This window comes from Nannobrachium achirus, assembly GCF_963921795.1.
Source record: "Nannobrachium achirus genome assembly, chromosome: 9".
Classification (NCBI taxonomy): domain Eukaryota; kingdom Metazoa; phylum Chordata; class Actinopteri; order Myctophiformes; family Myctophidae; genus Nannobrachium; species Nannobrachium achirus.
In genome coordinates this window covers 8,863,152-8,890,783 of record NC_137818.1, presented here as the reverse complement: position 1 = coordinate 8,890,783, position 27,632 = coordinate 8,863,152, and the positions used below count along the sequence as shown (strand labels likewise).

General features: G+C 43.7%; 1 protein-coding gene across 1 annotated transcript in view; it reads right to left on the bottom strand.

Moving 5' to 3' along the window:
• The window catches only part of LOC308291731 (prickle-like protein 2), a gene marked incomplete at both ends in the record, with an annotated part of 32,033 nt that extends 4,605 nt beyond the window's left edge, over positions 1-27,428 (bottom strand). Inside the window, 9 exons of the mRNA XM_080733860.1 lie at positions 1,092-1,408; positions 2,219-2,472; positions 4,135-4,443; positions 5,826-5,980; positions 9,011-9,197; positions 11,280-11,486; positions 14,220-14,357; positions 16,239-16,352; positions 27,294-27,428. Of these exons, the coding sequence (XP_080589986.1) occupies positions 1,092-1,408; positions 2,219-2,472; positions 4,135-4,443; positions 5,826-5,980; positions 9,011-9,197; positions 11,280-11,486; positions 14,220-14,357; positions 16,239-16,352; positions 27,294-27,428 (1,816 nt within the window). The remainder of the gene's footprint in view (positions 1-1,091; positions 1,409-2,218; positions 2,473-4,134; positions 4,444-5,825; positions 5,981-9,010; positions 9,198-11,279; positions 11,487-14,219; positions 14,358-16,238; positions 16,353-27,293) is intronic.
• Positions 27,429-27,632: the final 204 nt, after the last annotated feature.

Genomic DNA, 27,632 nt, shown 5'->3' with positions numbered 1-27,632 from the left:
ATGCACGTCCCACTGGGAGGAGACCCCGTGGCAGACCAAAGACCAGATGGAAGGATTATATCTCCAAACTGGCTTGGGAACGCCTCTGTATACTCCCTGAGGGAGTGGAGGAAGTTGCTCGGGGTAAGGAAATCTGGAGGTCTCAGTTGGGACTGTTACCCCCGCGACCCGATTCCGGATAAGCGGTTGAAGATGGAAGGATGGATGGATGTAATATTTGTAATTATTTTGATAATATTTAAACAAAACTATTGAGCTTATTTATTGTTAATTGCTACAAAATGATTGAGGGCAAGGTCAACATAAAAGTCAAGGGCAAGATGTGCCCATTTTGGATCCGAAAGGACCTTGACATTGACCTTGAACATATGACTGAACTTGAATTGCTTCAGTCACCTCATAAATCAACTCAGCACCCCTCGAAAACGCCACCCATTAGTTGCTGGGTCATTATTTACCACTTTAATTTTGTCATCAGATATAAGGGCTGAAAACAAGTAATCAGCTGCTATTTTGACATTGCTATCATATCATTTCATAAACTCCAGACATGTACAAAATGTAACAAAAAACAAAAATCACATTCCCCCTCTAATGGTACCGATATCCAAAAAACAAGGGGTCCATGGCCCATGGACTATAAAGCAGGGTTCTTCAACATTTTTAGGCCAAGGACCCCTTAGGTGAGAGAGAGATGAAGCAGGGACCCCCACAACATTTTCATAGATTCCATATAGTTTCATTGTTTGACAGCACAATCATCAGTGTATTTTCGATGCATGTCAATTTATATTTTCAGATATTTAACCACTTGAACCATGCATCAATACTTAATAAACTTGACCTTTCACTCTGTACTTAGTCTGCTCTTTTCCCCCTCTAGACCAAACCTCTTTGCCGAAAACAGCTGATAGCATGTAGATCGGCTGTTTTGTTGGCTAAAGTTCTCCGAATATGGATGCTAGGGTTCAAGTGGTTAAAAAAAGGGGAAAAAACGTCATGCAAAGATTTGGAGGACCCCCTGTAGTAACTCTGAGGACCCCCTAGGGGTCCCGGACCCCCTGTTGAAGACCCTTGCCATAGTACCGCACCTGCAGTGTTGGACATGGTGATGGAGTCCATGGAGCCGCGGGGCGTCTGCTCCAGGGGCGTCAGCGGGTCGTTGAAGCTCAGGGCGCTGACCACCGGGTTCCTCCTAACCAGTGGGGGGCGCCCTTCCCGCTGCATGAAGCCCCCGTGCAGGCTGACGGTCCTCTGGTCGGCGAAGGCCTGGTTGTTCTGGGCGTGGCTGTTGGGGGCGTGGCTAGACATCTCGTTGAAGCTCATCTGCGTGCGCAGCTTGCTGGGCCGGAACTCGTCCACGCTGGGGCTGCTGTGCTGGATCCAGTTGTCGTTGAAGGAATGGCCCCTGATTGGTTGAGTGGTTGGTTGAAGAATTTATTAGAGGTTGCATAGGAAAGAGTACAGTTTCATGACAGTACAAATCACTGGTACAAGGTCAACTAAAAGGAGATCGTAGTAGGCTTTTCAACTTATTTACACAGGAACCACTTTATGTATCTCACATAACATTGAAAGACAGCCGGATAGAACACAGTACGTTACATAGGATCAATAACAAAAGGGAAAACAGCATTCAAAATGTATTGATTGATTGATTGATTGATTGATTGATTGAATACCGTTTTAACAAGATTGTTAACAGTACAGGTAGGTTCATAGGTTCGGTATTTAGTGTGAGAAGAGAAAAGAAAAACAAGCTCACAATGATCGCGACGCACTGTGAGCTTGTAGATCGGCTACTTTCACTATATGTTTGATTAAAGCTCTTGTATGACGAAGTAAGACATTAAATAACGATAATTTGGAGAGATAACGTTTCTGCCTGACCAGGAACGATATGCTCTTAACACAATTTAAATCATGTATCACAATTATTTATATGATTTATTTTATTATTTATTTTCTTTACATATCTACGGCATAGTACTGTGTTCTATTCGTCTGTCATTCAATGTTATATGAGATACTTAAATGGTTTCCTGTGGAAATAAGCTTAGTCTTTTCATGGATCTCCTTTTAGTAGACCTTGTACCAGTGAACTGTACCGTCATGAAACTGTACCTTTTCCTATGCAAACTTCTAATAAAGTCTTCAATCAATCAATCAATCAATCACTCGATTGCCGACTAAAACAATTTATTAACAGCCCCTTTACCTGAGGCCCGCCATCATCTGAGGGGTCCTCTTGGCGTTGGCTGGCAGCTCGTTCCCCCAGGAATCGGGCCTCTTCCCTGGGTTGACCGGGCTCTGGGCCTGGGGGTGAGGAGGTGGTAGTGGTGGAGGAGGGTTGGGGCTGGGGGTGTTGTAGCCCTGCCGGGGGGTACACTGGCCCAGCAGCTGGATGGGCGTGGGGGTCGGGGAGGGGTCTCGCTGGGTGGGAGGGTACGGCTCATCCCGGCTCATCCACACCTAATAATAATAATAATAGTAATAACAATGATTTGCATGAGTTCTATTGCACTTTTCATTCACAAAGATTCTGTATTTTTTTTTTGTATTTTTCTATTACACACATTAACACAGTGTTACAGCCAGCTGTATTTTTGCCAGTATTATATATATAATTATTCTGCATCAAAATTAATTATATTATTTGGTATTTTGTATTGCTTTGATAACTCTGTGCTTCTGTAAGGTGGAGAGGTGGAGGCTTGACTGACTGACAGCTGCCTGTGGCAAATAGTCAAGTATGTTGATCACTGGAGGCTACTGTACCTGCTGCCCTGGGGAGAGACTCTGCCCCTTAAAAAACCCTATACCTCCATGATTCCTTGAAAGTGCCTTCTCCGTTTCACCTGCTGGTCCCCCTCTAAGGTGTGTTAATTCTTCTCATTTGTAATTATTTCTACTTAATGTAATGATCTTTAAGGTTTGTATGTTCCTCAGGAAATTTAAAGGTCTAAGTAAGAACTAAGTAAGTCTTGTAACACACATAACAATGAACACGGGAGCGCATTCCAAATTGATATACACAGTATATATAGGCAGTAGGCACTGACGTGGAAATCCTTATTTAATTTATGGACTCCAGTCTAAAAGTCTAGATGAATTGAAACTCAAAGAACAGCAAACCTTGACTCAGTCTCAGATACAATGTTAAAAGATAATAGAAAACATTTATTTACAGCACTGTATTACAGCGCCATCATACACATAATTATAATATGTCCTACATCGGCAAAGCACACAAGACAAGACTCAGTTGCAGTTACAGTCCATTCATAATTCGCTAAAGCAAAACAATAAAAACGTTCTTCTCTGCAGAGCTAGTTAAAAGCCTCAAGAACAGTATCTCCTTCACACAGCCATAACGCCACTGACTATGTGGCAGCTTTGACCTCTCTTCCTATCCTCCCTCATCCTAGGCTTATCAGCAGTTGTGTTTCAGGGCCATGTTCTGAACTCTCTCTTCAGATTAGCAACACAGAGCAATAGGGATGGAGCTCATACATTTTTATTGATAATGAGCACCTTATCCATCCTGCTTATTGAGCCGGGCTTTTATCCAGCCCACTATTGAGCGTTTTCTGATATCTTGTGGAAAGATGTGAGACGACAAATTCTGAACAGAACAGAATAGTTTTTTTTTTTTATTGGACAGTTGTTGTGACTGTGGGTTTGTAGCTGACCACCATCTATGAAGATGACATTGACAAAAGTAACAAACACTGTCATTAAATATCATTAAAACGACCATTCATCAGTGTGCAATAAGTGTTAAATGGCTTTATCCTGACTACTAATTGAAGCCGAGGCCGAATTGGCCCAAATCGCATGAAAGAGGTCTCACAGCACATGGTTGGTTCTACAGACTCCAACCTTCGCATGCAGATAGCTCAGATCATTGCCTACGTTCTTAGCTACATTTTTCAGTAGTTTCGCCTCTTGTCTTGATTGTTTAAACATGACGTCATGGCCGCTATGCTTGATAACAAGCTTGATAAGTCCAAAGTATATTGTTTCCACGTACTCAATACATTTGTTATCGAGTTTGTAGCGGGCCCTTGTTTCCAGCTCCATCTCTAATCAACAATAAAGTAAGCATTGTAACATTCCCTTGCAGCACGTCACCTGGTTCAGGCTGGGCGTGCGGCTAGGCGTGCGGCTGGGGGTGCGGCTGGGGGTGTGTCCCGAGGAGAGGCTGAGGCGGTCCATCTGGACGGAGAGGGGGTCCACGTCGGCGGACAGGCGGTCGGGCATGGGGGGCGGGGCCTGCTGGCGGGGGGGCGGGCCCTCGGTGCTGCGCTGCCGCTCCAGCTGCTGCTGCTGCTGCTGCTCTGCGTTGCGCCGCTCCTTCTTCCCCACCTTGGTGCTGTGGCGAGACTCGCGGGAACGCGCGCTCTGGAATGCAGAGTCCGACGAGTCCGACTCGTCTGGGTCCTGGAGGGGTTCACACGCACGCACACATACGCAAGCTGATTAATAACCAATGCACTTAAGAAAACAGTAATGTACAGAGCCATTGCATACTGGTATGTGCTCCGCACACATTTGCAAGAAATACATTTGGTTTCAAAAGGAAGCTTAAAGGATTTTTTTAATATTGATTAGTCATGCCATGGAGATTTGAGTTCAATAATATTCTTTTGTATTTGTCGCATTCCTTAGACGAAATTAATTATAGTATGTATGGGCCTGGATGGGGACCCAAATACATTTGTGTGAGAATCAATGTGGGTAAATGTACTTGAGCCTTGACTCTAAATGTCCCCCCATTGATTATGACCCAAATGCATTAAGGATCCCCATCCAGAATCAATGGGGGTAAATTTACTATAATAATCTTTTTTTGTCTTAGGAATGCGACAAATACAAAAAAATATATATATTATTGAACTCAAGTCTCCATGGTGTGACTAATCAATAGAAAAAAAGTCATTTTGGGGGTGAGCTCCCTAAGGCAGCAATAATCAAAAAGGAAATTATATTAGATTGGTCTCTTATTTTTGCCATTTTTGGACAAACAAACCTGTTTTATTTCTGTTTTTCTGTTAATGTACATTTTATTTTCTAAGTTTTATGTTTTGTCTGTAACATTGATTATGTTTTTTTGGTATGCGGTCAGGCTTAGGCCTGGCTCAGGGAAGAGGACGCCCCTGCCATGCAGAGTCCATCATGGGCAACTTGGAGGCCCAAGGCCTAGCAGAAAGACTGTACTACATTTTATCAATGTCTTGTATTGTGATGTTTTTAATGCCTGGCCGGACCCCAGGAAGAATAGTCTCCACTACGGTGTAGACTAATGGGGATTGTTAATAAACTAATAATAACCTTAAAGCTCATCCAAGAAATTACTTTTTATCTATCAACACCCCACGAAGCCTTGAACTCATGCAGATTTTAATAATTAAATCTTTATGAACAATAATAATAGATACCTATTTCCTCCCACGAGGGAAATTAAGTATTTTCAGCCCAACCCAGCTGATTAGATGCCCACAAGGAGCGTGTGAGCAATTAGGGGTTAAGAGTCTTGCTCAGGGACACACATCCACATTGCTACCCTGGCCTGGAATCGAACCAGGGACAACCAGGGGCTCTGGTACCCCAGGCGGGCTCCCTAACCTTTCAGCTATGCCGCCCCAAGCCGCCAACAATCAAAATGTAGTGGTGGTAACAACACAATATTTGCCTCTGAGATGTAGCGGAGTAGAAGTAACAGTCTCAGCCTCAAAGTTGTACAGTATACTGGAGTAAATGTACTTGGTTACATTACACCACTGTTTATGGAGTATATGTGCCTGCATTAGTTCTATACCCACCTGTCCAGCGCTGCAGGATCGTGAGCAGAAGATGTGTCCCTGTTTGGGCAGGAAGGGGCGGCCCAGCAGGGAGCGTTTGCAGCGGGCACAGCAGAAGCACTCCTCTGTGGCGTGCCAATGCTGCCCGTCGTACGTCATCTGGCCCTGGTCGATGCCTGCAGCAGATGGGGGGGGGGGGGGGCAAGGAAAAAGAAGGGAACAAAGCAGATGTATAGTATCAGCAGCACAGTGTTGCCAGATGGACGATATCATTGCTGTATATATGCACAGTATTTTTGTCCAACAATAAAAATAAAAAAAAGCCCAAATGTATGATAATTTCGCCATACGCCATATCACAAAAAAGTGTGTGAATTTACTAAATTCCCTGGCTGCTGATTAGGGAAATAAGTCAGTGCAGGTTCTCAACCAGTGTTCCGGGGACCACCAGCGGCCCTTGAGGGAGTTCCAGGTGGTCCCCAGCTAAATGAGGAGAGTTGGTAACCAAAATGGACCCTTATAGATCTATAACTCTTGAGAGCCAAAATGAAACCAAATTTGGTTATAAATAAAAACGTGCAGGAAATGAACATGTATTGTTCAGTGGTGTACAGCAGGGGTTTTCAAACCTTTTTTTTACACCCCGGGAAATAACATTATCATCCATGGCACCCCTGAATTACTCTGTTAATTTTTATAATCATATACTGTATCATATTACGCTAGGTAAATATGCACATCTTTCCACCTGAGATACGGCAGGCTACGTCACAGAGAAATACCAGTTTCCATCAGAACTGACTGAAAATAACTTTTATACTTACTTGAAAGTAAGTTTAACCTACTTGAAACCCAGCATCCCTATTCTGGGGGGAGGGTTCACCAAAAGTAGCCGATCTACGAGCTCACAACGTGTCACAAAGTGGCGCGTTGTGAGCTTGTAGGTCTGCTGTTTTTTGGTGAAGAGAGATGGGGTAGATGGCACCCACTTTGGCAAACCGTGATTACAGTACGTACTTATGTGTTGTTCTCCACAGGCATCGCAGTACTCTGCGTAGAGGTGGTGTACAGCAGGGGTTCCCAAACTTTTTGTCTCAGGGCACCCCATATTTTCTTTTTTTAAATCCGAGGCACCCCTACATTATAATCTTCACTCCCAGCACCTTATATTTATAGCATATTGTCGTTGTCGGGTTGAAATCTTGTAAGGTATGTCCAAAACCGTTGATTTTCTATTTATCATCTATAAAAATGTACTAAACTAGTGAAAACAGCAGATCTACAAGCACACAACGCCTCGCGATACGAGGCGTTGTGTGCTTGTAGATCGGCTGTTTTCACTAGTTTTGTGCGATGGTCTCGTATGATGAAGCAGGGCAAAAGACGTACACATTTGAAACTTGGACAGTGACGATATTTTAGTTTTAGTAACCCTAACCCTATGTTGCGAGGAAAACATTGAGATAACAGCCATTTTGGCTAGAACTGACTGAAAATAACTTTTTGGAATTCAAGTTTAAAATGATACTAAATATTTTTCAAGTTGTCCAAATAAATCCCAAATATTATCAAATGATCTCGCGGGCACCCCTGGACTGCCGTCACGGCACCCCAGGGTGCCCCGTCACCCACTTTGAAAACCCCCGGTGTACAGCATTACGTAGCCTACCTATGTGTTCTCCACATGCGTCGCAGTACTCTGCGTAGAGGGACTATGTACGTACCTATGTGTTCTCCGCAGGCGTCGCAGTACTCTGCGTAGAGGGACTATGTACGTACCTATGTGTTCTCTGCATTTGTTGCAGTACTCGGCGTAGAGGGACTATTATACCTATGTGTTCTCCACATGCGTCGCAGTACTCTGCGTACAGGGACTATGTACGTACCTATGTGTTCTCCGCATGCGTTGCAGTACTCGGCGTAGAGGGACTATGTACATACCTATGTGTTCTCCACATGCGTCGCAGTACTCGGCGTAGAGGGACTATGTACATACCTATGTGTTCTCCACATGCGTTGCAGTACTCTGCGTAGAGGGACTATGTACGTACCTATGTGTTCTCCGCATGCGTCGCAGTACTCTGCGTACAGGGACTATGTACGTACCTATGTGTTCTCCGCAGGCGTCGCAGTACTCTGCGTAGAGGGACTATGTACGTACCTATGTGTTCTCCGCATGCGTCGCAGTACTCTGCGTAGAGGGACTATGTACGTACCTATGTGTTCTCCGCAGGCGTCGCAGTACTCTGCGTACAGGGACTATGTACGTACCTATGTGTTCTCCGCATGCGTCGCAGTACTCTGCGTACAGGGACTATGTACGTACCTATGTGTTCTCCGCATGCGTCGCAGTACTCTGCGTACAGGGACTATGTACATACCTATGTGTTCTCCGCAGGCGTCGCAGTACTCTGCGTACAGGGACTATGTACGTACCTATGTGTTCTCCGCATGCGTCGCAGTACTCTGCGTAGAGGGACTATGTACGTACCTATGTGTTCTCCACATGCGTCGCAGTACTCTGCGTAGAGGGACTATGTACATACCTATGTGTTCTCCACATGCGTCGCAGTACTCTGCGTACAGGGACTATGTACGTACCTATGTGTTCTCCGCAGGCGTCGCAGTACTCTGCGTACAGGGACTATGTACGTACCTATGTGTTCTCCACATGCCTTGCAGTACTCGGCGTAGAGGGACTATGTACGTACCTATGTGTTCTCCGCAGGCGTCGCAGTACTCTGCGTACAGGGACTATGTACGTACCTATGTGTTCTCCACATGCCTTGCAGTACTCAGCGTAGAGGGACTATGTACGTACCTATGTGTTCTCCGCATGCGTTGCAGTACTCTGCGTAGAGGGACTATGTACGTACCTATGTGTTCTCCGCATGCGTCGCAGTACTCGGCGTAGAGGGACTATGTACATACCTATGTGTTCTCCACATGCGTCGCAGTACTCTGCGTAGAGGGACTATGTACGTACCTATGTGTTCTCCGCATGCGTCGCAGTACTCGGCGTAGAGGGACTATGTACATACCTATGTGTTCTCCACATGCGTCGCAGTACTCTGCGTAGAGGGACTATGTACGTACCTATGTGTTCTCCGCATGCGTCGCAGTACTCTGCGTAGAGGGACTATGTACGTACCTATGTGTTCTCCGCATGCGTCGCAGTACTCTGCGTAGAGGGACTATGTACGTACCTATGTGTTCTCCGCATGCGTCGCAGTACTCGGCGTAGAGGGACTCGAAGCAGTTGCAGCAGTGTGGCCGGCCCTCCTTCATGATGTACCTCTGGCCCCCCAGTGGCGCCTCGCACTCGAAGCAGCAGAAGTGCCTCATGTGCCAGTGTCTGCCCTCCGCCTCCGTGCACTCGTCAGCAAAGATGATCTGTGCAACGGTGACAGCAGATTTAGATTTCATTGTTAGTCATAGTCTTTGGAATAGAATTCAAATTAGTTTTAGTCATATTCTAGCCATCTGAAATGTTTCAGTTTGGTTTTAATGGACTTGATGGCATCGTAATGACTTATACAGTATATATACTGTATAATGATTTATACAGTACTTGGCTGCATGCCGAAAATAGCAGATCTACAAGATCACAACGCGTTGTGCTGCGACGAGTTGTGACTTGTAAGCGGCTATTTTCGGGCTGCGACATCCAGGCACAAAAAAAAAACATACTTATTTGTTCTAGAGTTCTCAGATTCTGCCCGAACCCGATCACCGATCCTACCCTAGACTAAGACAACAAAAAGGCTAGTCCGGAATTCTCCTTTAACCAAGACAGATGGTGTCTCTGGGACAGAGCAATGCTAGGGTGCCACAGACGTGAATTAGCTCAATCTTTCGTTGATTCAGTGAAGTTTTGTTTCTCTTTGTGAGGTTACTTGCAAAGACGGCCTGCATAATGCCATCTCAATGCAGTCAATGGTCCTCTGTACTGGCTGAGTAAACAGGCGACTCGTTATTGTCTCTGTCAGACCCCATTTATCCCCGGCATAATGGAGGGGACGCTAGAAAAAGAAAATGGTTGCTATTTTGAGAGCGAATTTCCCCACCCCACGATATGAATACATTTTAATGATATGTTTTATTTTGATGGTAACTGTTGTATAATCGCAATATTAACACTCGAGGGCGTGCTTTACCGCGTCCGCCATTTAATTGGCACTTCAGCGATGCTTACGGAAACTCACGGCGTGAGCATCGCTGTTATTATTACAGCCTCTGGTGTAATACAGTAGAGAGCTGTCGATGGTACTTTACTGTAAATCAAATAAGAAACATTGAGTCATGGCCTCTCTGAGACGCTTAATCCTCGTTTAAGTAATCCAATCTGTGTTGGATTTGCTGTGTGTGTGTGTGTGTGTGTGTGTGTGTGTGTGTGTGTGTGTGTGTGTGTGTGTGTGTGTGTGTGTGTGTGTGTGTGTGTGTGTGTGTGTGTGTGTGTGTGTGTGTGCGTGTTTCGCGTGCGTGTCCTTCTGGTCACTCGTTTTTATGTGTGGTGGGGATATGTTTTATCCTCAGACTAAATGAAATTCATGCATTTCCCCTTTGGGAAATATAGACTGTGTGATATGTGATAGCTTACTTATGTTTGATAGTATCAGAAATTAATTAAAAATGTATGTTAACCAGATTAACCCTGGTGTCCCTGTTTTAGGCAAATAAAAATCACACCAGTGTGAAGTGAGCGGTGCTGATGATGATGATGAAATACTGGCTTAAATACTGATATCCTGTGACCTCATGTCACATGTTTGTCGTTGCGACCGTAGGTCGCTACTTAGTATGAAAGCCACCAGATCCTGTCCGTCACTCAAAATCCTCTTTAATTAGTTTGTCACTCAAAATCCCTAATTAATTTGTCACTCTTCTTCTTCACTCCTCTTGCATCTGAGCAAGAGGAGTGGGTAATGGCCACCCCTCTATATACAGTAGTGCTATACAGTAGTGCTTGGCTGTGTGCTTGTGACATCTCACTGATGTGATGTCACAATATGTCAGCTATGCCAGCACTAGCTGTCTTTGCATGCGCCCGTCGCCTTTTAGGGTGAGGTCTACTCTTCTCTACTTTTACTTTTGGTACTTTAAGTATACATTTTGATGCCAATACTTTTTTACTTTTACTCAAGTACATTTTGTATTCTGACTTTTACTTGTAACTGAGTATAACTACATTGCAGTATTTATAATTTTACTTTAGTAAAACTTTTTTACTTTCTCTACCACTGCGCCTAATGCTGCGTTCACACTGAGAGAAGCCAAGCTAATGGTTGGCTAGGTAATTCAATGTAATCTATGCAAGCCAGCTTTTAAAATTTCCAAGCTTTTTTTTTGAGCATGTAAATTTTAAAAGCTGGTTTGCATAGAGATTACATTGAATTACCGAGCCAACCATTAGCTTGGCTTCTCTCAGTGTGAGTGCAGCATCAGAGAAGGCCAGGGATGAGGTGCATAGTGTACCTCGTCGCAGGCACAGCAGCGGGGCTTCATCCTCTCGGCGTGGTGCCTGCCGCAGTAGACCTTGCCGTCCTGGTAGAAGTAGATGAGGTCCACCAGCAGCTCCTCGCACATGCTGCACACGAAGCAGTGCGGGTGCCAGCACGCCCCGGCGTGGCCCGCCCGCGCCGCAAACACCACCACGTCCCCTCCGTTGACCTGTCCGCCACACTGGAGAGAGAGAGAGAAAGAGAGAGAGAGAGAGAGAGAGAAAGAGAGAGAGAGACACACAGAGAGAGAGGACGATAAAGCAGTGGTTTTCAGTGGTTTTCAGTTCAGAAAAAGCTAAGGTATGGCAACATGATTGGTGTCAGACACCAATCTTGTTGCCATACCTTAGCTTTCAACCAGTGGTCCGGTGACCACCAGTGGTCCTTGGAGGTATTCCAGGTGGTCCCCAGCTAAATGATGGAGACTTGGAGAGTTGGTAACCAGTACAGTAGGTAGGAAACAGTGAGAGAGACAGGGAGAGACACGCAGGCACAGCAAAGGTCGTCGGGATCGGGACTCGAACTCACGATACGCTGTCAGGCATCAGAGCCTATCTGGTATGTGCCTGGAACCCCTGGCCCAGAGGGCCAGCAGGCACCCTATAGATCTTTAACTCTCGAGAGCATAAAATGAAACTTAATTTACAAGACTCCTACGCAATTACAGAATGTAAAAGAATTGTTATTTTGATCAACATTTATTGTAGAATAATAGAGATGGACACGACGAGCTGGTTAAACAGTCACAATGCTTTATTTCAGCTTAGCAGAGCATGTCCCTTGATCTTGGCAATCAAAGGCCCCTATACATGTATTTACACATCATAAGGAGCCTTCACCCCTCCCGTCCTTAAACATTGCGTGACAATTGACGTTAGTTCTGGTAAAAGGTGGTTCATGATCTTGCCGATAAATCGCTCTGAGACACGTCGGCGTCTACAGAGAATTTGGCCACGGCTCCCTGGGAGCCATCAGACCCTAAAGCACATTTCAAGACAACAACAAGAAGTGTTTCCCAGAATATGAGTCACCACAGGAGCAAAAGGACAGAGGGAGGGCTGCGTATATTAGTTAGGGGTGCAGGAAAAAATCGATTTGAATTCGAATCGTGTTTCTAACATGGTAAGATTCAGAATCGATTCTCATTTTCCAAAAATCGATTATTATTTATTAGATATTATGACAGACTGGAGTAGTTCTTGATATATGAATTGAATAGAGAATTGTTTTGAATCAAGAATCGTTTTTTAAATCGGAAAATAATCGTTTCTGAATTCGAATCGTTTGGTTTTAAAAGAATCGAAAAAAATTGTGAATCGTGACCCCAAGAATCGATTCTGAATCGAATCGTGGGATACCCAAAGATTCGCAGCCCTAATATTAGTACACTATTAAATATAGTAGTCCATCAGCTAAATACCACAACACGTTCACCTGTTATCTCTCCTATATGGAATTGTGGACAAAATGATCCAACGACAACAACATATTCAAGTTTTTGTTCTGAGAGGCTAAATCTCATCATCAAATGGTCGTCCATGGCTCAAATGCAGCCTGAAATAATGTTTTTTTATGTTGCTTCAAGTCATAGTAGTCATAGAATACATTTTAAATGTTTAATTTTAGTCACGTTTCAGTCATCTGAAATGCTAAATCTACAGTTTATTTTGTCAACAAAAAGTGACAAAAAAATTTACGCTTAAAAATAGTCGATCTACAAGCTTGTGAGTTCGTAAATCTGCTATTTTCAGAATGCAACACCTGAGCAACTGTGAGTGCAACACCCGAGCAACCCGAGCACTATGGATGTATACGCCTACATAGATATACAACGCTACATAGCGTTTGTTCAGTAGAGGTCTCCTTGTCTCTCCAGCTCTTTTTTTATTTTTATTTTAGTAAACATGACCTTTTTTTTAAGGTAGATTGCCAATTTCATCCAGGACAGAGCATATTTCATCAGCTTCAATTTCATAGTGTTCCGGTTGCAATTTTGTCTGCTACTTATTTTGTGTAATCATCACAAATCATGTGATACACGCTGAAGAAGGCCCTGTTGGGCCGAAACGTCCGACCTGTGCTGTAGCTGCTGGGGCAAGAATTAAATAAAAAAGAAAAAAGATTAAAAGTGAGTGCTGGCATTTCCTTAAAGATCATCACAAATCATCACATGCCAATCCTGTACAGTGGTGGAAAAAGTTTTAAAAATTGTTTTACCAATATCGTAGTGTAGAACTCTGTTACAAGTAAAAGTCTGACATTCTAAATGTACTTGAGTAAAAAAAGTACAAAAGTATTGGCATCAAAATGTACCAAAAGTAAAAGTACATGTTTGAAAATAGCAGATCTACAAGCTCACAACGCGTTGCAATGCGACGCGTTGAGAGCTTATAGATCGGCATCCTTGTCCAGAAAAGATTTGAGATCTACTGATTTAGAAGACATGTGTAGAACTGGCCTCAGGTCTTAACACATTTCGTGCTGAAAGCGCTTTTGATCGTTTTAACGTGAGCATATAAATATCGCCGTTCCTGTAAGGACGATCCGCGGTTGCTAGGAGACAGATGAATGCAAAGATAACCTGGAAATGAAAAGCACTTCTCCATCGAGTTCAACTTCTTCTTCTGCAGGGAAATGGGATTATCTCTGGTTCTAGGTTTCCACAGCGCCCAGAGTCCATTCACTCGCTGTTTAGTGGACACTTTGTAAAGCTACAACAATCGGAGAAATATTTTTTCCTGTCTGCGTGACAGTCACGATCACGATTGCGCACACATAGGACACGGACACAGGCACGCTCGCATGCACCCTCGAAAATACGGTAAAAACACTGAAAAACCCTGGCAGAAGCTGCTGAATTAATACCCGTCACTATTTGTGTCAATGGGTTGAGTAAAGTCTGAACAAAGTGTACCTGTTGGCAGGAGGCTCCATTGACCGTGAGGGGGAACGGCCTCACGTTGCCCCGCCCCAGGTTGTCCTTCTTCCGCTGGTTACTGAAGATCTTCAGTTCCCTCTTCTCCTCCTCATCCAGGCCGTTGCAGTAACACACCTAGAGGGCAATGCAATGATCATCACTGTTACAGTAACACACCTAGAGAACAATGCAATGATCATCACTGTTACAGTAACACACCTAGAGGGCAATGCAATGATCATCACTGTTACAGTAACACACCTAGAGAACAATGCAATGATCATCACTGTTACAGTAACACACCTAGAGAACAATGCAATGATCATCACTGTTAAAGTAACACACCTAGAGAACAATGCAATGATCATCACTGTTAAAGTAACACACCTAGAGAACAATGCAATGATCATCACTGTTAAAGTAACACACCTAGAGATCATCACTGTTACAGTAACACATCTAGAGGGCAATGCAATGATTATCACTGTTAAAGTAACACACCTAGAGAACAATGCAATGATCATCACTGTTAAAGTAACACACCTAGAGGGCAATGCAATGATCATCACTGTTAAAGTAACACACCTAGAGAACAATGCAATGATCATCACTGTTAAAGTAACACACCTAGAGAACAATGCAATGATCATCACTGTTACAGTAACACACCTAGAGGGCAATGCAATGATCATCACTGTTACAGTAACACACCTAGAGGGCAATGCAATGATCATCACTGTTAAAGTAATTACACACCTAGAGAACAAAGCAATGATCATCACTGTTAAAGTAACACACCTAGAGGGCAATGCAATGATCATCACTGTTAAAGTAACACACCTAGAGAACAATGCAATGATCATCACTGTTAAAGTAACACACCTAGAGAACAAAGCAATGATCATCACTGTTAAAGTAACACACCTAGAGGGCAATCCAATGATCATCACTGTTAAAGTAACACACCTAGAGAACAATGCAATGATCATCACTGTTAAAGTAACACACCTAGAGAACAATGCAATGATCATCACTGTTACAGTAACACACCTAGAGAACAATCCAATGATCATCACTGTTAAAGTAACACACCTAGAGAACAATCCAATGATCATCACTGTTAAAGTAACACACCTAGAGAACAATGCAATGATCATCACTGTAACAGTAACACACCTAGAGAACAATGCAATGATCACCACTGTTAAAGTAACACACCTAGAGAACAATGCAATGATCATCACTGTTACAGTAACACACCTAGAGGCAATGCAATGATCATCACTGTTACAGTAACACACCTAGAGGGCAATGCAATGATCATCACTGTTAAAGTAACACACCTAGAGAACAATGCAATGATCATCACTGTTAAAGTAACACACCTAGAGGGCAATGCAATGATCATCACTGTTACAGTAACACACCTAGATGGCAGCGCAATGTATCATCACTGTTACAATAAATGTCTGGGTTTCTGAGGCTACTGTTACAGTAACACACCTAGAGGACAAAGCAATGCATTAAAACCATTAATTGTCACTCAAATAATTGCGATTAACCGTTTAATTGTGTTTTTGTCATTGACAATTACATTTCTGTTGGGCTTGTAGGCGTTGAAGTTGCACATGGCAGATATGACACATAACCTTATACAAAGAAATGACTGACATATTTGACAACTTTATTAAAAAAGTATAAAGTTGTGGAAATAGCCGATCTACAAGCTCACAACGTGTCGCGATGCAAAGCGTTCTGAGCTTGTAGGAGTACTTAAAGGAGTAGTTCATCCGGGGGGCAATGAATCAAATTATTGTGTCTGTACCTTTAGAATGCTATTTTGATTCTCTGGGTTCCTTGAAGTCTAGATTTAGACTCTTAGCTCACTTTTCTAATTCAACCAGAAGCAAAGTTAGAGCCATGTCCTGGTGTGGGAACCCCACGAATCGAGATATGGCACATTTCCCCTTGTCAGAGTTAAATGAAGAAAGGTTATGTTGCGTGGCAGTGCGGTACCTCATTGTCATGTGGTGGCAGCTGGTGGAGCAGTTGCTTGATGCGATATTGTTCTCCAGGACTGTTGACATAAGGAACCTTGTCTTCAGGCAGGGAGCTGTAGTACTGATGCACCTAAGACACAACATAGAGCAGCTGTAAGGAGTCTGTCTTTAGACTGAAACTTTGTCTACAGGCAGGGACTGTAGTAGGCTACTGACACACCTAAAACACAATACCAAGCGGCTGACTTAAAAACACCTGCACAGTTCTTTTCATGTTTTTCATGTCAAAAGTACATAATACTTTTGCACTGCTGCGTCAGTGTGACTCAGACATAACCATAAAGAAACCCGATACGGCCATATACGGTATAGGCATATGGAAATCCGGTTGTCCAGAGCCACAGATCCATGGCCATGCCAACATACAGGGATACATACTACATGACATCAGCTCTCCATATAAGGACTGAAAGATACAGAGATCTCCATATTGGCACAAAAGGGGACATTGTGACCACAGTGTGAAAAGCATATTTTTATTTCAGCTGGTCTTTAAACCGGACAGTCTGGCGGTGGTTGTATAGAGGAGGCTGAAGAGATGGATAGATACAGTATAATAGATAGATAGATAGATAGATAGATAGATAGATAGATAGATAGACAGATATATAGATAGATACTGCAGAATACAGTCCATTTATCCATCTGTCTGGATGGATGGATGCAGCAGGCACATGCACACATAGACATCAAGGGCCCCTGCCCTTTTATACGTCTGTAAAAAGTGCCCTCTCCATACTATGAATTCAGTTTTTACTATGGTGAAAGAAACGCAAATGCCCTCTTTCGGAAAATAGCTGACCTCCAAGCTCACAACGCGTCAACATTTCAGCACCTGCTGCCTTTCTAACATTCTCTGCTCGTCCCTGGATGGATGGATGGATAGATTGCTATCCTGGTGAATCCCTCTCATCCCGGCCCTCCAGGAAGGGCTAGCGGAAGATGAAAGGCCATTGAGCCACTTGATCCCTTCCAGTGCGTCACACAGTAAAGCCACCTGGAAAACCTTCTGTGCCGGTAGTCATCAAAGAGCACAACCACACCACCTGACCCCCAAGAGAACTGAAGACCTGCACTCACTGTCCGCTCTGCTCTGTTCTCTGAGATTACTGACCCATCACTGGACTCTGATACTCTGATGCACTTACCAGTGCTGCCATGTCTGCTTATTACAAGCGACTTTGGGCTTGTTTTTCCTGTACAATTTCTTATTTTTGGGCTTCCAAAACCAGTGGTTCTCAAATATTTTCCTGTCCTGGACCCGCAAATTAAAATGTATTTGCCCCACACTAACCCCCATCTGAAAATGCTTTGTGACAGGGAGTCCCCGTACTGGAATTGTGCAGAATGTTTCCAATATATTCCAAATATTCCACATTTCCAAGATTTTTTTTTAATAGCTGATCTACAAGCTCACAACGCATCATGGCATTGTGAGCCTGTGGATCGTCTATTCTCAAATAGCTGATGCCTTATTGGTCTAAAGTGCTCAAGTAGCTCTCGTAGTCGCATCTTTTGGGCTTGTTTTCATAGACCTGGTTGCTTGTTTCTCTCGCAAAGTCTGGCAATCCTGGCACTTACAGTACATATCTACGACACACCTGGCTGTGAGACACATGCACACACACACACACACACACACACACACACACACACACACACACACACACACACACACACACACACACACACACACACACACACACACACACACACACACACACACACAGTGTACATAATATATACACCCTTTTGTTGTGGTGTGGTTGATCAGCCTAATCAAGTAAGTCTGACTAATTAGCACGTTGATTAGCTGCTACATAAAAATGTCAACAAATGATCGAAAACTCATGCTTCTTGATTAATAAATTACTTCATACTATCGATAGTATAATCATTAAGAACACTATTGATAGTTTAAACCCCAGTAATCACTGACACAACTATTCCACAAGGCACAACTTTTTCTGGTAACAATTAGGCTACTTGGGAAATGCAAGTAGACTGATTTCCTAAGCCAATTAAGCCTAAAGATTTGCTCGATCAAAGCTATCACAGTATAACTGGCACAGCCATAATAGTCTTGTCTGTCCTTTCCTTGTGTATTTCAAAGTTCCATTAACTTAATGGGATTTAATTAGTTCCATTTAATCATACCGATGTTACAGGGACAAAAAGAACATCAAAATCAGGGACTTCAAAGCAAGAAACGCAGTTGACAGCCAGCCGTACGACGGCTTCTGCACAAAGTGCAGTTCTGACTTTGAAGCTGTGGTTTAAAGTAACTAAGTACATTACATCTAAGGTAATGAAATCGAGTGTTCAATTCCAGCAAAGCGAACTCTTTCTCGTTCTTTTTTCCTTTTCCTGAAAAGTAACAGTTTTGGAGATACACCAAAAGGTTTCCGATTATAGTATAATATTGCAGCAGATGAGAAAGTAACAGACAGATCGTATAGTGCCTCTATAAGAGAGGCAGCAGCATCATTCCTCAGCAGCAGCATCCTGTGAGAATGGCTGACTGGAGAAAATGACTGTTATCAACTGCTGCAGTCATGTAGTGTATTAACACTCTACAGTATGCCCTGGGAGGCTGGCGGAATCTCAATGTTGTGAGGGAGTCAAAAGTACAACGTTTGCCTCTTGAGATGTGGAGTACAAGTAGAAAGTGTCATCGAGCTCAGCTCTTTGGTTGATTGGTAACGTACACGCCTTGTTAAAATGCGGCCCGGGTTCGCCTCCCGGCCAGATCACCGTCACGCTACACTACCTCAAAATTGTACTGTGGGGGAGTTATTGCTTTGTTGAAATAAGTTTCCAATGGCTCTATATTCTGATTCAATGCTATAGATTGCTTGATGATTGCAGTATAAAAATAACCTAGAACATACATACATAGAATATTGAAATACATACATTGATTATCCATAGCAAGATTACTGATTATTAATTAGCCAACACAGTTGACAGAATCAGAATTACGGGATGTTACAGGATCTACTGTCAGAATACGGTGCTTTGACCTTTTAACGAAAAACTAAAACAGTGACAGTTTTCATACTTTAGTGCAGATGTCTTCAACAGGGCGTCCGGGAACCCTAGGGGGTCCTCAGAGTTACTACAGGGGGCCCTCCAAATCTTCAAATCCTTTTTATATTAACAACTTGAACCCTAGTGTCCATATTCTGAGAACTGTAGCCAAAAATAGCCGATCTGTAGATCGGCTATTTTCGGGTGTAGAGGGGGGAAAAGAGCAGACTAAGTACTGAGTGAAAGGTCAAGTTTATTATTAAGTATTGATGCGGTTCAAGTGGTTAAATATAACACAAATGGACATGAATCCAAAACACACTGATGATTGTGCTGTCAAACGATGAAAATATATGGAATCCATGAAAAGGTTGTGGGGGTCCCTGCTTCATCTCTCTCTCTCAACTAAGGGGCCCTTGGCTTGAAAACGTTGACGACCCCTGCTTTAGGGTGACGCTGGAGTACAAAAAAAAAAAAAAAAAAAAAAAAAAAAAACGTTTGAATAACACAGAGATGGGAGGTTTCTGCCCCGACAGCGACAGAATGCGACCGCGCACGTTGCTTCCGACCACTGGTTGAATCAGGGATTCAGACGACAATGCAAAGCACCAATTAGTCGCTGCGCCCGCGTGGCGGCGCGGTCACGGCTGTCACCCCGCTAGACTGTGACCTGGGCTCCTGCACAGTGACAGCTGTGCAGCTTCCCTGCAATTATTCCTCCATGAAAACATGTCTGACAGACGATTCTCTTTGCCGTGCCTCGAACGTCTGATCCTTATAAAGCCCCTTTGTTCCTTCTTTTCCTGTATGCAGGCTCCGCGCTGCGCGCGTGTCCAAAAGCGGCGTTGCCAGAGAGAGAAACAAGAAAGCGGTTCTCTGAAAACAAGCCCCAAAACAGCTTGTGTAGCTTGTAGATCGGCTATTTTTGAACATAGCCCGAGTACAGGAGGGCTTAAAAAAAGACTTGTGTATATTTTTAAATCAAAATCTCCAAAGTAAACAGTAATTAAAGCTTGTCAATTGATTGATTGATTGAAGACTTTATTAGAAGTTTGCATAGGAAAAGGTACAGTTTCATGACGGTACAGTTCACTGGTACAAGGTCTACTAAAAGGAGATCCATGAAAAGACTAAGCTTATTTCCACAGGAAACCATTTAAGTATCTCATATCAAACATATAATTTTCCAAATGTCTGTCTGTCTGTCTGTCTGTCTGTCTGTCTGTCTGTCTGTCTGTCTGTCTGAGTGAGTGTCTGTCTGTCTGTCTGTCTGTCTGAGTGAGTGAGTGTCTGTCACAGCGTTTCTCCTCAGTGGCTGGAGCAATTGATCTGAAATCGCATCACCATTAGCATATCAACACACCTAACATAACTGTGAAGCCCGTTTGTCACTTTCACAAATCATATGCTGTATATTAGCATTTTTATGGTGTATCTATATCTATTCTGCATCTAGCTTGAGGCAATCTGAGTTCCCAGAGGTAATTTCTTCCGCAACTAGGTGGCGAAAACTAAGCTTGAGGCATATCTATTCTGCATCTAGCATGAGGCAACATGTTTAACCAGCTCTGTGTGTGTGTGTGTGTGTGTGTGTGTGTGTGTGTGTGTGTGTGTGTGTGTGTGTGTGTGTGTGTGTGTGTGTGTGTGTGTGCCCAGGCGGGCGGGGGGTCGTTTGTCTTGCCCTGTTACAGATTTTGTCCAAAAATCATGCAGATCGGTACACAGTAGGGATGTGAATCTTGACCACTGAGGCGATACGATACGGACCTCGATACACTGCCAGCGATACGATATAATTGCGATACATTGAAATCCTGCCGATACGATACATCGCGATCCACCCCTGTTCCCGATACGATGCGATACGATTCACGATTCACCACGATTCAAGCCCAAATCCCAAAATGTACAAAACATAGCGACTAAAAATGTATGAAATTTAAATTCAAGGCAATTTATTGTTTCACTGTAGTACTAGGCTCTGTCTAACAACCCAACATAGGCCTATAGTATTCTGGGAGAACACAAAGCTGCTGGCTATTGTAGAATTGTTTCATAACTAATCATATAGAAGGCCTATGTCATTATTAGTAGGCCTATATGTCTTCAACTGGGAGTCAGGGACCCCAATCCAGGGTTATTACAGGGGGCCTGCCAAATATTTGTGTGATACAGTAGGCTATAATGCCTAGCCTACAGCGAGGGTCCCTGCTTGATCTCTGTCTGAGCTAAGGGGTCCTTGACCTGAAAAACAATAAAGCCCCTCCCTGGTTTGTATTATTATATTATATTATATTATATTATATTTAATCCAGGATTATGCAATTTTTATAGCCAAAATGTTTTAAAACAGACCTACAAGCTCACAGCGCGTCGCATCCATGACGCATTGTGAGCTTGTAGGTCTGCTATTTTAGGTGCGACACCCTTGTACTGCGATGTATAAATTAGGCTTCTTTCCCAGAGCATAACTAGCAGCAGAGAAAGTGAGAGAGTTGCTTGCATCAACAGGAAAGTTGTAGAACAGTGACAAATACTTTGTTTTAAACGCAAGCAGTAGTCCTACTACAACACCCAGCAACATTGTTGTTGTGTGTGTGCAGTTAATATAGCGCAGAAGATGATCTCAATCAATTGTCCGTCGGAGATTCGCTAAGAAACGGCTGTTGATTACATATCACTCGATCAGCCTGTGCTACTCTGTGACAACAATCAGCGCAGCGGACATGGATGTTATAAAGCTAAGTACTGTACAACTAATCTTGCATCTTTTTAACCCGTGGGGCTGCTAGTTCGTCCGTGTTGATTCACTCGCATTTCGCTGCACTGTCTGTCTCCCTGGTTGCCTGCATGCAGAGTGCAGATGCTGTCCGTCTGTCCGAGTCACAGCTCGCGTTAAAGACTGGCTTTTGGGGAGGGGGTTGAACGGCTGATGATGGTGCATTCATGGCGCCTCGGAAACACAGGATAGAATGAAATACTATATGGAAGAACCGATACAATCGCGGAATGTACCGATCCAGACACTCACGGTACGATCCATCACGATTTCGGCCGTCTATTGTACCGGTACACACTGAATGAACCGATTCAACCGTATCGCGGACGTTTGTATCGCGATTACGATCCGTACCGGTATATCTTCGCATCCCTAGTACACAGTATCTCTGTAGCCATTAAACGAAACAGTTATTTCTTACATTGATGCCCCTACATATTATCATGCAAGCACCAGTTAAAGTTACTTTCCATCCCTCATATACTGTGCAGTGTGTGCACAGTGCACATCCCATAACCCACACACTGCACATCATTTCGGAGCTCATATCTTTGAACGGGTAAGGGCTAGTAACATTGAATGACAAGCCGAGCGCAAACAAAGGCTTTCTTGCAGGCTGGCAGGCGGGCAGTGCCGACCTGTCAGTTTTCTGCCGTATACTGTACATTGGAGCCCACTTGAAAGAAAACTATAAAGCCAAATAAATGGCTGCCAAGTGGCATTGATGGCGGTGCTCGATCTTTCCTATTGGTTGATGCCCGTTCAAAGTTCACAACGTTGTCCAAGCTTCAAATGTGTTGTGTTCAGTCGGCGAGGAAGCTCCGCTTGATTAGAAGCCGACAAGGGAGTGCTTTGCAGCCGCGCAGTTCTCATTAATGGCCTACGTTCAAGGTTTTCAGGCCAAGGACCCCTTAGTTGAGAGAGAGAGAGAGATGAAGCAGGGACCCCCACAGCCTGTTCATAGATTCCATATTGTTTCATTGTTTGACAGCACAATCGTCAGTGTATTTTGGATTCATGTCAATTTGTGTTTTCAGATATTTTAACCACTTGAACCGTCAATACTTAATAAACTTGACCTTTCACTCTGTAATTAGTCTGCTCTCCTCTACACCAAAACTCTTTAGTAACTCTGATGACCCCATAGGGGTCCCGGACCCCTGTTGAAGACCCCAGGCCTAGAGGGTATCGCTATATACGTTTGCACCTGTCTTGGCTCCCTAGTCCCTGTAGCCTTCCTCAATGTGTTTTCTATCTCCATATATTGTGACGGGTGCTTTTGACCTTCTGCCTTCCAGTGTGGATTATTGGCTTTCTGTCTGCTCCTGTGGATGTGTGGTGCTCTGTGGATGTGTGGTCTGCCTGGCCTGCCTCAGGGTTTTGAACCTTCTGAAGCCAGGCTGTTATCTTGCTCTAAAAATAAACTTGTTGTACCCAATCTTGGTTGTTTCTGCACTCAACTCTTCCCTGACGCACACAAGCAATCTTTTGGTGTTTTTTTTCCTTCTTTTTTTACAGGAGTAGTTCACTAGCCTGGCTTCAGCCAATAGACCCGCCCACTCTCTGAGTGAACTGCTTCTCTTGGTCTGGTTTTGTCATATGACGCGTCTCTTTCTACCGAAACCGACCGAAACCGACCAATGAAATCAATGCAATACGGAGGAGGGGTGCGTCTAACTTTTGAAAATCAACAGAAACAGTAGAGGGAGGGGTGGCTCACCAGAGTTCTTAATTGCCTCCTTTGAACTTCAAAAGAGCTACAACAGAAGTGTCGATAGCTCGTTAGTGATTCTCTCTAATCAATGAAACATCAAAGACAATGACCTGTTTGGTGCATGTCATTGAGGGGAGGGGGAGGAGGGAATGTTTTGTGTGCAAAAGTCAAACACAACCCCTCCCACCAGATCTCTTGTGATTGGGAATTTCAAATTTTAAATCCCCTCCCCTTTTCAATCAAATAGAATGGGGACAACTTCAGACTCAAGCTCCAGCGTAGAGTCTGAAATCAGGCTAGTAGTTCACCCCCAAAATGACTTTTTGAAGCGGTGAAAACCGCTTCCAATGAATGGCTTTGTGTGTATCACGCCCATATATGGTCATTTCAGTCCAGAATGAACAGGCTTTTTCAAAAACAGAATGTCCGTTTAATTACCATATATGGTGATCTCAGTCCAGAATGAACAGGGTTTTTCAAAAACACAAAGTATGTTACCTTATGTCCATATATGGTCACTCCAGGCCAGAATGAACAGGTTTTTCCTGTCCCACAGAATGTCCGTTTAATTACCATATATGGTGATCTCAGTCCAGAATGAACAGGGTTTTTCAAAAACACAAAGTATGTTACCTTATGTCCATATATGGTCACTCCAGGCCAGAATGAACAGGTTTTTCCTGTCCCGTACGTGTAAAATATCAGTCCAGAATGAATTGGCTTTTTCAAAAAGCAAAATGTCGATGTCCCTCCCGGTTAGATGAATGGATACTTTGAGGATTGGTCAAGCTTCACATGATAATTTGGCCTTCAGGGTTTAAAAAATGTAGTAAGCCACAAATACATTCAGAATAGAGGTTTTATCTGTCCACCGCTTCACTTCGAACCGAGGTTTGATTTTTTTCTATTGATTACTCAAGCCATGGAGACTTCAGTTCAATAATATATATTTTTGTATTCGTCACATTCCTTTTTTTGTTATCAATTGTTTATTTTATTTTATTCAAAACATGAATGAAAAATGTTTACACGCATACAATATGGTATTCGTCACATTCCTAAGGCAATATTAGATTACAATAAATGTACCGCCATTGATTCCGGATGGGGACCCAAATGCATTTGGGTCCCCATCCGGAATCAATGGGGGACATTTTACTATAGTAACATTTTTGTCTTAGGAATGCGACAAACACACAAAGATATTATTGAACTCAAGTCTCCATGGCATGAGTAATCGATAGAAAAAAAATCATTTTGGGGGTGAACTACTCCTTTAAGCAAAAGTATCAATACCTTATATAGATAGATTTTAGAAGTTTGGCATTTCACAAAATTACTGTCATCAAAATGTACCTAAAGTGGAAAAAGTAAAATTACTTATTATGCAGAAGGCCCAATTTCATACATTTTCAAATGTACACTACAAAATAAAATAAATATCCTTTGAAAATAAAGGTTGCACTTCCACTTCCAATTTCACTGTGTCTTGTATGAGTTCTCTCTCCTGATTGGATCAAATTGGTATCCCGACATGAAAAAGATTTTTTATTACATTTTAAGAGGTGGAGAGACAGAAAGACTCTGAACAAACACATCCAAGGTTTCCACCTGACGCAGACGATAGTATATCGTATAATATTGCAGTAGATGAGAAAGCAACAGGCAGCTCTTAGTGCCTCTATAAGCGAGGCAGCAGCATCCTGTGAGAATGGCTGACTGGAGAAAACGACTGTTATCATTACTGCTGCAGTCATGTAGTGTATTAACGGTATGCCCTGGGAGGCTGGCTGCATTACACTCAGGGACGTGCTGGGCCCCTGATTCAGCCCGGGAAAAAGAGTTGGAGAGGCCCTCATTGTGCGCTATAGAGAGAGAGATCTCTTTCTCGCGCTGCTGCTACTCAAAGATTTGCCATTTCAGATCATGACAAGTGACAAGCCAGTGGGCCAATTACATGAGTTATATTTTGTCATTGTCTGGTGGAAACCTTTTATGTCCAAAACCGTTTGTTTTGTATTTATCATTTTAAAAATGATTTAAAATAGTGAAAACAGCCCATCTACAAGCACACAACGCCTCGCGGTGCGAGGCGTGCGAGGCGCTGGCTGCATTACACTGATGTAGACCTAACTTACTATACACATATCGTTGCTGTCAAGGCAGAAACCTCTTATCTCCATATGCAAACTTTTTGTGTTTTTTTCCCCCCGTAAATTAACTTCCTACTTGATCATAATACTACAGCGTCACACAAAAAGCATCAAAAGTATTGCAGCGTGTTGTGAGCTTGTAGATTCATTGAATCCTAAAAAGAGGACAGTGTTGGACACGTGAGGTTTCCACCCGACAGAGACCATCTACGTCTTAGCGATCACTCTTATCATTTTAGATTAATCAAATCAGTCAAATGTAACTTTAATAATTGTGAAGCACATTGAAACACCACAACTCACAAGCTCACAACGAGTACTGCGCTCGGCTGGGCATTTCTGACAACGTCATCCTTTACAGCCAATGAGGGACCAGCATTCCTGGTGATGCCAGAGGTGAAGTCATTGGCGTCGCCAGTGGGGATGCCACTGATGAGCACACCTCATGGCACGCTCTGCTGGCTCTGTCGAGGCGCAAGTTGGCACCTCGACAGTTCTAGTAGGCTCGCTGAAAGCGAGCACACGTATGTTATCTTCATTATTTATCTACAATCAAGTTCTCCTCAAAATGACGTAAGACACTGTCTTTGTACCGACAGTACAAAGGCAGCACAGGTATGTTATCTTCATCATTTATCTATCAGTCAAGTTCTCCTCCACAGTACAAAGGCAGGGCCCTTAGCCAATGAGGTGCAGCCAAAGGGAAGATCTTTGTGCCCATTAATGGTGTTACATGCGAGCCCACACTGTTTCATAGGAACAGTATTTCTAGTTTCTTATGTGATACATGACGTTACAGGTAACGTTACGGGTGCGTTGGGGCCAACCCCACCTAGGGTATAGGCACTGATGACACGGAGAGAACGCCTACAATTATTGACTGCTTTAACCAGTGAAAAACAGCAGATATACAAGCTCACTGCGCGGCACCGAGTGCCGCGCTGCGAGTCCCTGGAACTAAATATTTTGAGATGGGGGTCCGTGGCCAAATACATATCATTTTGGGGGTCCTTCACGTGAAAAGGTTTGAGAACCACTGACATAGTAGTCTCTCAAGAACAGACTAACTGAGCTCCAGTTAAGTGAAAAGGACCTTTTCTTTGACGATGGCTGGCCAGATTGCTGACATATTAAACATAGTTTTTTCAAAAAACCTTAAAAGGATTCAAAACACACTAGAATCGGGTCAAAATTCAAATTTTCACGATTTAAAAAAAATAGCAGATCTACAAGCCAGCGGCCCCGCTCCCCGGCAGGAATCGAACCCGGGACCTTCTGGCTGTGAGGCGACAGCGACAGCAGACCCCGGGCGTATCTTCCTCCAGTAAAGCCTACCTGTTCTGGGCTGAGGGCGGGGGGGACCCAGGCGTATTCCTCCAGGGCGCAGCCGGAGTCGTCGTCAGAGGTGGAGTTCCTCTGGAAGTCGTACATCAGGTGCTTGGTGACACTCTTTTCCATCTCCAGAGGCATGGCGCTCACCGCGACATGGTCCTCCTCCTCCTCCACCACGCCACGCCGCTAACACAGGACCTGGCTGGCTGGCTGGCTGGCTGGCTGGCTGGCTGGCTGGCTGGATGGCTGGCTGGCTGACTGGCTGGCTGGCTAGTTCGCTGGTTCGCTGGCTTCAGCACAAAGAGGCTGGTGGAAAGGCAATGGGACTGTGGAGAGCAAAGG